The sequence below is a fragment of the Tasmannia lanceolata genome, unplaced genomic scaffold, assembly GCF_043159265.1.
Source record: "Tasmannia lanceolata isolate RefF3 unplaced genomic scaffold, GAP_Taslan_0.1 ptg000002l, whole genome shotgun sequence".
NCBI classification, from domain to species: Eukaryota; Viridiplantae; Streptophyta; class Magnoliopsida; order Canellales; family Winteraceae; genus Tasmannia; species Tasmannia lanceolata.
The window spans coordinates 50,653,058-50,669,269 of NW_027518679.1; the positions used below are offsets into that span (position 1 = coordinate 50,653,058).

Consider the following 16,212-nt stretch of genomic DNA (forward strand, 5'->3'; position numbering starts at 1 on the left):
TGCAACAGACCATCTGCGAAATGCCTTCTGCGATGGATGCTAGCAAATCCCTATTTTGATAGGGAAATGATACTAGCACAACCATATCTTTTAGTATTTAAAGAGCTGCTGAGTAAGATATAAAAAGGGCTGATATATATCACTTTCCTTCCTAAAAGGCAATTAAAGAAGAGAAGACAGCTGGGTTTGTGCAAATATCAAAATATGGTTGTGCTAATAAGTAATAACATTCCCCATTTTGATAAGAAGATGAACTCAATTTAACATTTTTTAATCAGCTGTCAAAAGAAAAAGGTTATTACAATTCCCAAAAAGCTCTCTGTAAAACAAAGCAAGTCGTCCCATTATCAAAATATGGGGTGAGATATCAGTACTTAATTTATACATTCGCAAAACAATAAAAAGAGAGGATAGAAAGAACCCTCATGTTCTTTTTATACAAGGAACAAAAACAATCCAAGCAAGAAAAACTCTATCTCAGGAACACGTGTTCTTCACCCGTGCGCCGATCAAAATGTTTGATCCAACGGCTCTTACCTGACCCGACCCCACCACCCATACTCACCTGAGCAATCTCCAACCCCTTCTCAATCGGCAAAAAAACCGATCTCACGACACGTGTCCCATTTCCCAACACGCCACGCCATCTGAAACACGGAACAGCGTTCTTGCATACCAAAACTGCACCCCGTTGGCTCATTTTAGCAAACCTCAGTATCTTCGCAAAGTCCTTGCGCCGAGAATCCACCACCACAAAATCCACCCCAACTAACCCTCCCATCACCTCCTCCGCCTCCCCAACCACCACTTCAGGACTCAATCCTGACCGTTGCATGGCCTCTTCATACTCCAATCTCCACCGTTCATCAGGGACGATACACACGTGTCTCCCTCCCACGTGCCTGCTTGCAATCGCCAGCCCCACGCTCGTGGCGATGGAATCCCCACGTGCCCAGGCCTCGATGATGAGCTGGCACTTGAACCCACCCGCCATGGCGGAAACCAGCTCTGCCACGTGGGTTGTTGCCGGAAAACCGCTTTTTACTGCTCGGACGGTGTCGATGTAAGATTTGGAAGCGGTTTCGGAGCACCAAGCGGTTTTCATATCGCTTTCTTTGAAAATGAAATGGAGAGTAAAGATGTGGGCTTAGGGAGAAGGTGTTTGGGGTTTTATACGGAGAAATGTCTTGGAAAAACCACTTTTTAAGAAACCGCTGACATCGGCAACTAAATTTCCAGCACGTTTGTTAAGAAGTTGCTTACGTACATTTGTTTTTTTTTAATCAAAATGCCCACCTGTTCTCCATATAAAAATAAATAAAATTTATAGCTGACACGGTTTCTTCGGGGTTAGTATATGCTCAATTTCTTTCATCAAATTACTATAATGTCTATTGACGTGTGTAACATGGAAGATACTGTGGGTTATACTTATCCCTGGTTTGTTTTGGATTCTGAGGACTGATTTTGAGTCTATACAACTTATTGCTGGACTCAAAAATCAAGGCCTTGTTTGTTTTAGAATTTGAGAATCGATTGTTAGTGCACAATTGATTAGACTGGCGATTCATCAGGTGTGGACTCAAAATAGGTTCCTAGAATCCAAAACAAACCGGGCCTCAACCAAAATTTGTGTCCAATAATTAGCTCTTATATTTTATATTCCGGGTGGCATCTTTTTATATAAAATATTAGAGCATTTTATATATAGGGGCGATGATAAATTCGCACCTCTTTAAAGGAGGGTATGTGGCGGATTTCAATGCTTTTTGACGTTTCAAGGGGTGCAAATTACCCTGCATGGGTTGCGAATTTATCATTACCCTTTATATATTAAAAAATAAATCTACCATCCAATTTTTCTTGCAATTTTACCGCCAGTTATCACCGCCCATTAAATTTCATTTCTTTTTTAGCATAGTTATCACCGCCCATTAAATTTCATTTCTTTTTTAGCATCTAATACTGAGAGAGAGAGAGAGAGTGGAAAGAGAGAAAAGGGGTCCTACACTTCTTGTCATTTGAGAGAGATGAGTTGATGGTCTTACTCTATTTTGGTTAGAAACATACTTGATATACATACCCTACAATCCTGAGAGAATCCTGTCATAATGCTAGAGGTAAAGGGTCCATTTCCCAAAACTTACTATTCATAGTGCGTACTTTCTTATCTATTGTTGGTCACTAGCTTCATCGGAGGCCTTTCCTGAGCACCAACTCTATGTAGGTCGCCTGACCATTTCACATGCGCAGGCGGATCTCAACTCTTCCGAAGCGGCTTATCACAGATTTTGGCCGCAACAAGGTATTTTCATACATATGGGCCCTCCATTTATATCTAGGACGACTCGATTGGATTTTGGGGTTCCGTCTGAGTCTACTCTACTCAACTCAACTCAACAAAGCCTTTGTCCCAAACTAGTTGGGGTTGGCTAAATGAATCATTTAGAAGAAATTCATAGAGAAGGTTTTCGCCTGGGTCACGATCCGAAATAATTTCAAATCTTAGGATATGAACCCAATGGACACGATCGAATCCAAATATTATGCCCAAATCATATTCATTAACATTTCGAGCATTAACATTTGCACCCTAGCATTCTTACCCATCACTTGGAATTCACACCCCTTCTACTTTTTTATGGAACTATGTGCATGTTATTAATTGGGTTTTGTTAACGGGCCGAGCACTCGTTAAGGCGCATTGAAAATGTAAATCTGCACATTGTTTGAGAAAAAAGACTCAAAAAGCCATGTAAAACGTCCATTCCCTATGTAAATTTATTGTAGATTTACATTCTCAATGCACCTTAACAAAACCCGAAAAGGAAAATGAATGTGGCCCCCTTGTTTTAATAAGAACCTACCTATTTATTTTAGATTCACTTTTATATTTAGCGGCGTAGCAATGCGAAAGTGGAGATTTTATATGGTGTAAGCCCTTATAGTCCCGTATTTTTCAAAAAGTACTATACAGACCACACTATAGGATGATCCAAACCGTCCATGTGATGGGCCACAATGTAGATAGGTTGTGCCCCAAAAATCACTTCCATAGGATGATCCTAGCCCTCTGATTTGCAGAGGTTTTCATAATATGTAGTTCCTCTATAGATCAGAGGGTTGGGAACATCCTATGAAAATGATTTTTGGGCACAACGTATCTACATCGTGGCCCATCACATGGACGGTTTGGATCATCCTATAGTGTGGTCCACACAGTATTTTTTTTGAAAAATATGTGACCATAAGGGCTTACACCATATAAAAACTCGAGAAAGTGATCATGTAATGTGAGTATTGCCTTTATCAAAATCATTGTGTAAGGTGCTAAGGTATGAAGTTTTCATTATCTTTTTACGAACAATGGATGGGGCTGGTTTCGAAGTTATTCTTAAAGAAGAGGGCTATTTTAGTAAATAAAAGTCATATTTTATGGTTTGCAGACTGAGAAAATGTCCGAGTCTGTGCCTCCTCCAGCAGCGTACAATATGAAAATATTTGGACTAGAGAATTTAAGAAAGGGTGATGATTTGTTTTCGCCCCATTTTAGGATAATACGCCCCTTTCTTGATGTGATTTGTCGTCCAAAAGCGTTAAAGTCTGCCCCCGATTCACGTTACAGGGGAGGCGCATTATCCTACATGGGGCGAAATTTAAGAAAGAGTCGTGCTCAATTTGAAGTACGAAACCGGACGTGGTGATCGTGTTGTACTACTCAGCTGACGTGGCACGCATCGAATATGCTTATTGGCGTTGAGATCGACACGTCATCCGAATAACCCAATCAATGAATGTCAACGGAGCAGCTGACGTGGACACATGACCAGCTCGGACGGTTCTGGAAAAAAATAGGGATGCGTGTTTGAGTAGAAATTTGAAAAAATATTGAGGGTATTTTCGTAAATTAATAAAGAATTTCCCCTGCCTGGGCTTTGATTTTACGTATATAGAGAAAACATAAGAAAGGCAAAGCGTGGGAACGCCCTTAACGACTCTTCGTACGGTCAGACAAAAAGGTACGACGTGCGGCGTATAGAATTTCCGTGGGTTTTCTTGGAAAATTCTTTCTATCTTTTCGGCTGTCCTCTCTTTTGTTTTCTCATGCTCTGAAATTTCTCTTCATTTTCCCGGAACCTTCTTTCTATGCTTTTGGGTGGTACGTAGAAAAAGCCTCATATATTTCGCTACATTTTCTTGGAAAATTCTTTCCATTTTTTGGGCTTCTTAGAAGCTGTACAAGTCTTGCTTTCCCTGTTGCCACCCCACGAAGAAGTGAGTGGAAAAGATTATCATTAATAACGGAAAAGAGAGAAAACCCACAAATTTCATGTGCTTGTTTGCTCTCTTCGTCATTCTCGCAAAAAAGTTAATAGTGAATTACATACTATAGGGTTATAAATTGATTCATCAGCTATGTATGTGCTATTTTTAAGAAATATATGGGTAGCTAATCGCAAGAAGCTAATAAATTGGGCTTTTCTATGTATGTGTTATTGTAACCATGGTTTTAAATTTCGGCCGAAATCCGAAATTTCGGACCGAGACCGACACCGAAACGGACCAAAACCAAAACCGTCATTTATTTCGGTCGAAATTTCAGTTTTCTGAAATTCGACCCAAAAAAAACTGTTTTTTTAATATTAATTTAATATTTTATCGAAATTTCAAAATTTCATGGTCCGAAACCAGAACCAAAACCGAAATTTTAAACCTTGATTGTAACGATATTACATGATATCGTTCTAATTCACGACATTGGTTATCTGGTGATCATGGTTACACAATTCTCAAAAATAGAAGAAATCATTGAAAAATCCCAATCGTTAATTTGGTGAGTCAAATGGACATTGTATAACACATCTCAACCGTCTATTCACAATCAAACAGTGTACTATGATAGCAGGGTTTTGGGTTCTGCTAATCTGAGATCATTTGTCACTCTCCTATTAGAAAAGGAGTCGTAAGCATTTTTGGAGTGGGTTTGGATGATGTCTTTTTCCATAAAATACTGTGGTGCTTAAGTTTGGCTTAATACAAACCAAATGATTTTCATATTCCCCCACTTGGGATTGAAATTCGAGATGCATTGGATAGTTTCAAAGGGTTTTGTCTAATTAAGCTAAGCCTCCCCTCTGGCCAGTTATTTTATCTTTGTCAAGACAACCATATATACAAGGGCCTAACTGTGCTTATCGAAGAAGTCAACTTAGCCATCGATGCAGAGGAGACATGGATAGAAAAAATAGAAAATTTAATCTTTAAAATATTTTATCTTTTGCTTGTAAAAAAAATAAAAAAATGGAAGTGGAAGTTCCAATCTCTCTCTCTCTCTCTCTCTCTCATACACACATGTAAAAACACAAAATGCGTAGCTATATATATATTTAGTGATGAAAAAAATATACGTCACAACATTTGGCAACGGATTTTACGAAGGCTCTGAATCTATCGCCAATTTAAAATTTTAAAATGAAAAATAAATAAATTTATATTCCACAACGAAACATTAATAAGGGGGGCGACCCAGTGCACGAGGCTCCAACCATTGCGGGGTCTGGGTAGGGCTAGATGTACGCAGCCTTACCCCATGCTTTGCAGAGAGGCTATTTCCATGACTCGAACCCGTGACCACCAAGTCACAATGGAGCAACATTACCGTTGCACCAGCGAAACATCAATCATTGCAAGGGAAAAAGAAAAAAGAAAACGTCTCTAAAAAAACATTTAATTTATAGCAATGGATTTTTCCGTCCTAAAACTTTTTTTAATGTGGAACATAGTGACGGAAAAAATCTACCTCAGGGATTCAGCCTAACTCAATGATCAAGGCTTTGTTCTTCAACCTAGAGTTTAGAGGTTAGACCCAAGAAAAAAGGGAAAAATCTGCCTTCTCTTTCTATCTCTCCTTGTTTCTGTTTTTTCACATTATCAAGGCATGTTATGTCATTACAAATAAATAAAACTGTTAAAACTCATAATAGTATTTAAACAAAATAATTAAAATATGCATGTTGCATTTTGCTTATGTATTAAGCTAAAATTTAATTAAAATCAAAGTCAAAAAGCCATACTTTAACTGTGCACCAGCCACTTGCTAAATAAATGACATGCTTATCTTAACGTAAGCATGACATAGTTCACTTCCAGTTTAAAAAAGAAAGAACTGAAAATGAAAGGAAAATTTTCCCTAATCAAATTTCTAAGTACATAGCAAGTGACTCATTTTAAAAATTCCAGCAGTCTTAAATTTCAGATATCAATGACCAAATTTGTCGTACTTAGTATTAATTAATCTTTAATTACTATTTTCCTCTAATTTCTACTCTTACGTATGAAGCTCGCAAGTTGGCATTCTTCTCCACTTGATAGAAAAGTAGAAACAAATTAAGATTAATTAATCTCTGATAACTGCAAATTAAATGATGTATGTAGAGTATGATCGTCTATAATTTAATTACTAAGGACTAAGAGTATGAATTTTCTATTACAAGTCAAACTACCACACTCCACATGTAACATGTGAATAAGAGCCATCTATGTAGTTTTGTACAAGGGATATATTGTCCAAGGCAATTTCGCTAAAGGACTCATTTTTCAGATGAGAACTGCCACCTCATACAAATTAAATGAGTAAGACAAATTCAACCACTTGGTGGCTCTTCTCTCTCGCAAAAGAGAGGCTTGTGCGAAATTTCTTAGACATTCCCTTATATAGTACTCCGTTTCTTTTGATGTAAAATGGGCGTAAAACAAATTTTACGCCCATGTTTCCACTTAAAAATAGGCGTAAAATATGTTTTATGCCCATTCTGCCTCAAAAGAAACAAAGCCTTAATATAATTATCATTGCTAAAACTTGATTTGGTGGTGATTAATTGGTTAATTAACCTCATATTAAGTAGAATTATAGCTTTGAGCAGGAGGCAAGCCCCGCATTATTTTCACCATCAAACATGATCGGACAATGACCACTTCACACAGGTGATCACCATCAAATTGTCTAGCTACTTCGTACGTGAGAGTTATGGTCTTATCACTTTCAATAACCTAATCTTTTCTTTTTTTTTACAAACTTTTTTTAATGATTTATTATTTAACAAATATTGTTGTCCTTTTGGAATTATCGATCGAACCAAACTAAAAGGAGACTAAATTGTCCAATAGATGCTCCGAGTAGAAGTCAACCGCAGCCCACATTACAACTTTCAATATCAGGAGATTGGAAGGATCTAGGATAGAAAAAATATATATTATGAGCAACATTATTATTATTGTTGATTATATATAATTTGATTGATTGGTTATATTTTGATTATTCATAGGTAATATATGTTACTATCTAGGTTTAAAATTTCGGTTTCGGTACCGGTTTCGGACCCTGAAATTTCGAAATTTCGGTCAAAATCCGGTACAAAACCCAAATTCAATATTTTATTCAATATTAAATTTCGGTGAAATATTAAATTAATATTAAAAAAAAAACAGATATTTTGGGTCAAATTTCGGAAAAACCGAAATTCTGAAATTTCGGCCGAAATAAATGATCGTTTCGGTTTTGGGTGATTTCGGTGTCGGTCTCCACCGAAATCCGAAATTTAAAACCATGGTTACTATTAATGAATACATTAATGTATCAAGATAATAATATCATTTCTTTGATAATGGCATCCCTCGTACGATCAATAAATCTTTTATTGGTTGTTGATGGCTTTTTGTGAACTATAAATGCCTTCGATAAAAAAATAAAATAAAGGAGTTTCATATTAGAAACAATGGAGCGTGGATATCATTTTCATATTAAAAGTTTGATGGTACCAAAATCAATTTTTACTTGAAATTAGACATATATAGTGACAAAATTAAGTCACAAAACCGCTTTAATACAAGTATATATCGGGATTTACAAGTAAAATGATAAATAAGCAGATAACAAGTGAAATGATACAAAAATCCGTAGGAAAAAACAAATAATATTCCAGGGTCTATAAGGTTGTAGATTTCTCATAAAACAGGAATTTTTTTTTATTATTTTAGAGAAATGCCTTCTCCAACGGTCCCTAGCAAATCCCTTCACAGAATAGTTTTATTCATAGAAAATATTTTTTCCGTGTACATGGAGAACTAGATTGCATTACAGATTTGAATTTTTGGCTACTGATGTTGGCACAATGGCACTACCTTTTTATAATAACTGCACAAACTCAGTTTCTCTTTTATTTTTAAATTGCCTTCTGAGATCTTTTTAGGGACTGTAATAACCTTTTTTTTTTAATGGGTACTGTAATAGCCTTTGACAGCTGTTTAAATAATTAAAGACAATATGAGTTAGTGCAATTATCAAAACATGGTAGTGTCAATATCAGTATTCTTTAAAAAAAATACAGTTAAAATTTGTTTTACGCCCATTTTACGGAACCAGAAAAATCTGAGGCATCACTGACCACAATTTACCTTAATTCTTCACATGATAGAAACATTGGAACTGACCAATTGTTGCAACAAAGACCCCAGACGATGCAAAAGAAAGACCAATTTCTAGTGAAAATTGTGCTTGCATACATGTGTTGTTACGTAAGCCACGCTACGGATGGCCCACCATAGGATGCTCACAATAAAATGCTTTGAATGCATCTTATCCTAATAGACTAGAAAAAAAAAACAAAAACGAAAACTTTCTATAGAACCATGATGGAAAATCATAAAACCATGGTGGTCTTCTACCTCCACTATCTCCTGCCACAGATCTAGACCGTTCATCTAGTGAGATCCAAACCACCAAAGGCATTCTTAAAATGTAGAGACAGTTGTAAAATGCAGGTGAAATTGGTCTGTGGGACCTTCTAAAGTCTCTTCTTGATCTCAACCCGCACACATGGCACTAAAAAATTGCATTGGATTGATTTCTAGACTTCCAATCAAACGGTCAGAAAGTGTTCATCCATATGTGAAATTAAGATAAGATCGATCTTGTGAGACCAAATCATTCGTTGGCTATTAATTCATTGGAGTTGAGACACATCTACCAATGGTCATTTCCCTAAGATAGGTTGTGGGTGGTTGCTGCGGGAAAAACTAATTCAAAATATGTCTTAAGTTATATTATCTTAGTTTTTACCGTAGTTTTAGTTATCTTAGTTGTAATTTTATCTAATGATACAAACTCTAGAAGAAATGGAATCATCTTGGCTGGTATCAATGCATTGGTTCTTGTCCTTGCTCTCTGTTGTTTTTGACTGAATGTCTTCTTGTTTTATCATTGTTGTTTGCATTCCTGCATTCCTCTACATTAAGGCTTGCATTTTGGTTGCTTAAACTTAAAGTCCTTTGTTTCTCCAGAGGGCATTGAGAGCCTAAAGAAGAAGTGAGTTCTCTACTTCTCAATGTGTCACTTGGAATCCAATCCTAGGAGACGAATTGATTAACCCCTTGAATTGAATTTTGTGGATCAAACAGAAAGAACAATGACCCAATTGGGGCGAGTGAATAAGGCATGAGTCGCATGACCATATGGACCCACATGCTTACTTGCCCAGTTGGCTCACATGTTGGACGCATGGGTTATTCCTTATTTGTGTCTTCTAAGATTCTTTTCCTATTTAAAATTGGTTTCTAGTTTTATAATATTAATTACTTCTAGTTTCCTTCATAGTTTTTGTTATGTTGGATTTTATTTTTGCTTTAGAATAAGACTCTTAAGTTTTTTTTATATTTTAGCATAGGACTCTCATTAGGTATTGTTTTTAGAATAAGACTCTTTCTTTTCTTTTCTTTTTTGTTTCTTCTTTTCAGTTCTTGACTTTATATGTACGGATGTAATGAAGTGAGAGAAATATAGAGTTATTTTGGGAATAAAATATTAGAAGACGTAGTTGCTCTCACATGAACTCTTGGAGTGTTCTACACACCTTGGACTATTTTTGCCAAACTCCTACCAATCAGATTAGTTCTCCCTTGCATGCAGTCCATGTTTGTTGATTGTTGTTATTGATCCACCAAGTTCTCACTTCAGTTGGTATCAAAGCTAAGGATGCCAGGTCAAAGAAGAAGAAGAAGAATCATATAATGAAACTACACCAATCTGTGACGTTTTTATGATGATATCGATAGTGAAGATAGAGATAAATGGAGTACTGAGTGCTTTGCACTCGTAGTAAGAGCATTTTTTTCTATTCCTACGGCAATATCGATCTTCTATTCCATCATCGAAAGAGAGGGTTAATTGTTGGTTTGAGATAGTAGAGACAACGAGAATGTTATACCTAAAAAACATTCTTCGTTGAAAGGATGTTGTAAAGTACCCACTTAGGGATGAATTCACGCCCGATTCCTAATGTCTTTTCCCAAGGGTTACCACCATAATGTTCTGTCCTTGAAGCATCTACAAAATGAAGTTATGATAGTTGTGGATCATTGTCATGATGTCTTCATTTACAAAAACATGTAGGCTTAGAGGATACTAACCTAAACTCCAACAGGACCAACCATATCCCTTGATGAATGGGTTGATGGGCCTTAATGCATGTGATCATTGATCAGCTCACCACATGCTTACTTGACCAGCTGCATGGGTCCTTGTTAAAATTTGTTTCTAGTTTCCATATTAGTTCTATATTCTTTTAGTCTTTGTTTTCTTAGGTTTCTATTTTCTTGTTGGGTTTTTTCTCTTGTTTCAAAATAGAAATCATATTAGGTATTGTTTTTAGAAATTGACTCTTTCTCTTATTGTTTTTTTTAACTTTTTTAGTTCTTGACTTTATATATACCTATGCAATGACGCGAGATGAATATACAATTATTTTGGGAATAAAATATTGAAAAAGACAGGCTACTGAAATTCCCACTACCATGTTTTGATAAGTGGAGGAAATCACCTTGTCTTTTCTTTTCTAATTGGCTGCTGAGAGCTCTTTCTGAATTGTAATTGCCTTTCACAGTTTGTTAAATAATAAAAGACAAGCTGAGTTCGTACCTTTATCAAAACATGGTGATGGGAATATCAGTAGCCTATAGATAATGTAAGATAGGAGCTATTTGGGCCGTTGGATAGGTTAAAGTCAGGTGTTACATTTACAGCTCAAAACAAGGCTTTGTCCTATCACAATTGATGGGCTTATATCTAGCTAGGACAAATCTGCTGAGGCCCGAATAGCCCGTTAGGCAGCCCGGCCCATTGGATGATAATGACTGTGAGATGAGTTATCTGAAAACAAACGGTAAAAAAAACAAGTCCACAATCTCTAGGTAAAGCAGCGCTCTCGATTGGATGGTTAGAATTTCTTTATCAGCACAAGAGCTGTATTTTAGGCTCTAGGAGACTTGTGGGCTCCAATATGTAGGCCCAAGATATGTGATTCTAAATTTCTAATGCACCTCATTATGTTGCAAGTTGAACATCATTTTACCTTCGCCAAACCAATTTCAATCCACAGTTCTTCTATCTACAACTCAATAATTCTTCTAGCCTGTCCTTTAGGCGCTGTTTCCTTTGCAAAGAAAACATTTCCAATGGAATATGATTGTGGTTACTTTTGAGGGATAGATCGTAGAGTCAAGGTCCCAATAGGAAAATATTGATGGCCTACAAAATAAACATTCTTTGTTTGGTAGCAAGAAAAATAAACATGCACAAGAAGAGCTCCAATCCCAACTAAATGCTATAAAACATACTGGAAAATGACCAAAATCTTTGGCCAATTCCATTTTCGTCTTAATTTTCCAAACGGAGTTCCGTTTTGGAAGTGTGTTCCCTAATTTAATAACCCCCTAAATTTTGGAACCCTTTACCCCTCTTCCTCAGACAGAGACAGAGAGATCAAAAATGAGATTTTATTTTGTAAAAGTCCCTATGGTCAGTATTTTTAGAAAGTATTTTTGAGAAAATTACCCATAAAAAAAAAGTAGTCTTAGAAAGTATTATACGGCTTACACTATAGGATGATCCAAACTGTTCATTTGATGGGCCCAGATGTAAATAGGTTGTGCCCCGAAAATCACTTCCGTAGGATGATCCTAACCCTTCGATCTGTAGTTCAATTAGAAGGCTAGTATCATCCCATGGAAATGATTTTTCGGGCACATCCTATTTACGATGTGGCCCATCAAATGCCATTTAGATCACCCTATTGTTTAAGCCATACAGTTTTGGTGGATTTGGTGAGGAACTAGCAGTAGTTGCCTCTGGGGTTTTACGGGGGTGTTTTTTTTTTTGTTCTTTCTTCTTTTATTAGGGTTATGCGCATGTATATGTCATTTTAATTGATGGGTTTTTCTTTTATTAGGGTTATGCGCATGTATATGTCATTTTAATTGATGGGTTTTTTCCCCTAAGGCTCTGTTCACTTCTTTTCCCCGGGAAGGAAAGGAAAGGATTTCATTTTCCTTTCCTTTCCAGGTGACATGGCAGAAGGAAAAGGAATCCAGGAAACCGTCAAGGAAAATGTTTCGTTTTCCTTGGAAAGCATCTTTCCGATATATTTAATCGGAAACCAAATCTCGAGTAACAGGGAAAAAGTCAATTTCTACGTCATTTTCAGCTTTTCAATAAGAAATTCCACATCTGATAATATTTTTCCCTGGAAAAGAAGTGAACACAAAATTTTTGTCTTGTCAAGGTCTTCTCAGGGAAAAAAAAAAGGTTGTTTTCCAAGGAAAACAGCAGCAGGGAAAAGAAGTGAACAGAACCTAATAGAATGATGATAATATGTGATTTCTGGGACTTTCTTTTGCTTTTTATTGGTATCTTTCTTAGTATTTGAGAACCTATGGCTGGGATTATTTTTGGGTTAAATGGGGTCCATTATTCTATCTTTCCACCTGAATTCATGAATCCGGATCGGTGGATTGGATGCATCTTCTATTGAAAATGTGTTAATCTAGAAGAAGTTTTGAAAGAATCCTAGAAAAGCATTAGCTGTATTTATCTGATTAAATGACACCTCTAACCTGTAAACGAATAGTACCCTCCACAGTTTCCTATTCAAGAGTTACTCCTTTCAAAACTCTTAGCCCTTAAACTTGGCATTTGGCATTTTGATGATGTGTTGCCATACATATGCAACCACATCACTCTAATGTAATGATCTTTGTGTGATAGATAGTTGTCATGTTTGTTGCAACTCACCTTTATTAAATGGAAAAACTATGCAGCCGTATGTTGCCCACTAAGCTGCACTTTCTATTTTCCTTTGTTTAGTTTTCTTTCTTCACGTCTTACATTGTATCAGAGGATACTCGCTAGTGTCTCGATCCAACCTTTCCCATCCAGACCCTCTCTTTATTCAATTAATCTTTGAGCCAACCCCTGATCCCACTTGCTTTACACACGTCTTGAAACTTCCCCATTAGAGGTCTGTCATGGAACTTGAGTTCAATGCACTCTTTCGCAATGTCACTTGGACTCTTGACGTTTGAAGATGCTTTTAGTACAGTTGTCAAAGCACCCACTAATTGTTTTATCTTGTTGCTTTCGAGCTCATATAACTGTCCTCTTCGTCAAACGGATGTCAGCAACACATTCCTAAATAGCCATCTTCAAGAAGTCTACATGCGGCAACCTCCAAGGTTTGTTGACCCGTCACGGACACACCATGTCTGCTAATTGCACAAAGCCATTTTTGGGCTAAAACAAGTTTCCAGGGCTTGGTTTCAATGATTCAGCTCTATACTTTGCTGGCACGAGCTTCACTAGTGCGGCTAGTGCCCCAGTAACCCCTCACTTTTCATTAGACATTCCCACCATGACTCCATATTTTTCCAATACTTTGAGGATATTGTCATCATGGGCAATGACACTCATCCGCTCTCTCATAACTTTTCTCTTTCCTCTTTGATTAGGGGTGTTCATTATTCGGTTACAACCGAATAACCGAACCAAACCGAATTGGTTCCGTCGGTTCGGTTTTGGTTTTTTTTTTTTTTGTTTGGAAATTCGGTTTCTGTTTTCAGTTATCTCAACAAAAAAAAATTTGGTTAACCGAATAACCGAAATTATCGATGAAAACCATTTTTTTCCTAAAAAAAAAAAGTGCTATATGTGCACTCCGTAGGATGATCACAACTTAATTAGGTTGTGCTCAAAAAATTATTTCGATCGGATGATCCTAGCCCTCCGATCCAAACCGAGATTTTCTTTTTTTTCCCTCTTTTTCTCCCACAATTCGGCTATTCGGTTATAACCGAATATCCGAATTGTTAATCGGTTCGGTTTCGGTTCGGTTCTTAGGAATTTCGGTTCGGTTTCGGTTACCGAAATTTGATAACCGAAATTATTTCGGTTATCAAATTTCGGTTTATTCGGTTCGGTTATAACCGAATAACCACCCCTATCTTTGATATATGAGACTTTGGAAACCTCCAGTACTTTCTCAGAAGTTACCTGTACCAGTGTTTCAAAATGCGGATGTAGATCAAAACACTGTCAAAGCAAATCCTTGTCGACTCAGCATGACACGGTCGAGTACTCGGTTGACGCGGTCAAAACTCATGATAATCGAAGGAGTTTTGATCGACTCTGTAGGGCAAACTGTGGATTCGAACAAGAACTCTATCAAGATAAAGAGAGTCTAGAGTCAGGGGGAATCGATGATTACACAGGGGAGTCTAGAAACTATGCATAGTTCTGCTCAACTACACTTGCTCTTACACTGACAAAATATATGCCTGAACTCATTCACCGATCCAACATGGTTGATGCTAAACTAGTCTCTGCTCCTCCAACCTGTGGCACAAAGCTACACTTGCTCACACTGGCATACCAGTCTCTAATCCGACTTCTTATCGGTGCTTTATCGAAGTCGTTCATTATCTTACCTTGACATGTATTGATGTATCCTATGATTTCAATTGGGTTTGTCAGTTTATGTACAGAACCATGACCACACACTGTTGGCCCATAAATAGATGGATGAATCGTGTTGTTGTCAAAAGAGAAAGGTAAGGGAGCTTTTGGAGATACACGGCTAAAGGGCACGTGTAGAGCTCGACCAAAAAACCAAGTGTTTTTTTTTTTTTTTTGCAAAGCCATTGAGGTTCAAATCAGGTGAACTAAGATGAGTAGTTGGAAAAGGCAAAATCGAAAATTCCGTTTGCAACCCCAACCTACAAAACCAGTTTCCCTCTTTCTATCTAATTTTGTTATTGAAAAATGGGATTCTTCGCAGGGACTCGCTGCCCATACTCTCATTAACCTGCTTGTGGCTGGTCTTTTGGGAGAGAATGAGAAGCCTTGCCCAGCACCCATAAGCTCCCCTTTTCAATCTAATCAAAGCCCATAAACGTTGTGTCCCACCTAGAATGACATGATCTGATCGTTTAGTAGTCTTTGGCCCCATTGTGATCTAAATACTCGTATACATTTTCATTGATATTGATCGAGGATTTCCAATCTTCCAAACATGATGTGTCTCAAGTCAATAGAGTGAATCCCATGATTAAATGATAACAGTTGGATCATTTCATGATGGGATGATAATGCTTGCCATTAGTCTTGATGAACACGAATAGATCATTTGCCCCAAAAAAAGTGACGAATGGGAGGCTTTATAAGCCACTTGCCCAAAAAAAGTGACGAATGGGAGGCTTGAGCTTCCCTGCGCTTTAGTGGCTTATAAAGCCTCCCATTCATCACTTTTTGTGGACCCGCAAAAGTGCCGCTATATGAACCAATGGGAGGCTTTACAAGCCACTAAAGCGCAGGGAGCTCCCTGTGCTGCAGCGCATGAACACTTCCCTCTTTCTTCATTTTAAGATAGTTTTAGGTACGGAGAATGAGAAAAAACTGAAAAATCACATTCAGCGACCAGATCCATGAAACCCATTTCCCTCTTTTCTACTTGTGCCACTAAAAAAATGAGATTCTTCGGAATGGCTGGGATTCACTTCAAAGATTCTCATTAATCTGTTTCTGAATGAGATGATTGCCATATATGCCAAATAGTGGCTTTATATAGGATAATAAAATCAGTTTATTTTTATTAAGCTTTACTTATTTAATAGGAATTTTCAACTATTTAATCTTAATAGAAAAGGTATTTTAGTCTTTTTCTGTTAACTTACCAACTTCTCCAAAAGCTTAAGCTGTTGGAGAAAGGCATTATTTATCTTTTATACTTTTAACACTCCCCCGCACATGTGACCCACTTGGCAAACACGTGGCACATGTGGTCCCACTTTGGGCCGACCATCGCATGTGGGTTTTTGCTATCCGGTACG

The 16,212-nt window shown here is 37.2% G+C and overlaps 1 protein-coding gene across 1 annotated transcript; it reads right to left on the reverse strand.

Moving 5' to 3' along the window:
- Positions 1–214: 214 nt before the first annotated feature.
- On the reverse strand, positions 215–1,240 carry LOC143886553 (ankyrin repeat/KH domain protein (DUF1442)). Its single transcript, XM_077390586.1, has one exon. It carries the CDS (start codon positions 1,103–1,105, stop codon positions 473–475), a length of 633 nt encoding a protein of 210 aa, XP_077246701.1. The 5' UTR covers positions 1,106–1,240; the 3' UTR covers positions 215–472.
- Positions 1,241–16,212: the final 14,972 nt, after the last annotated feature.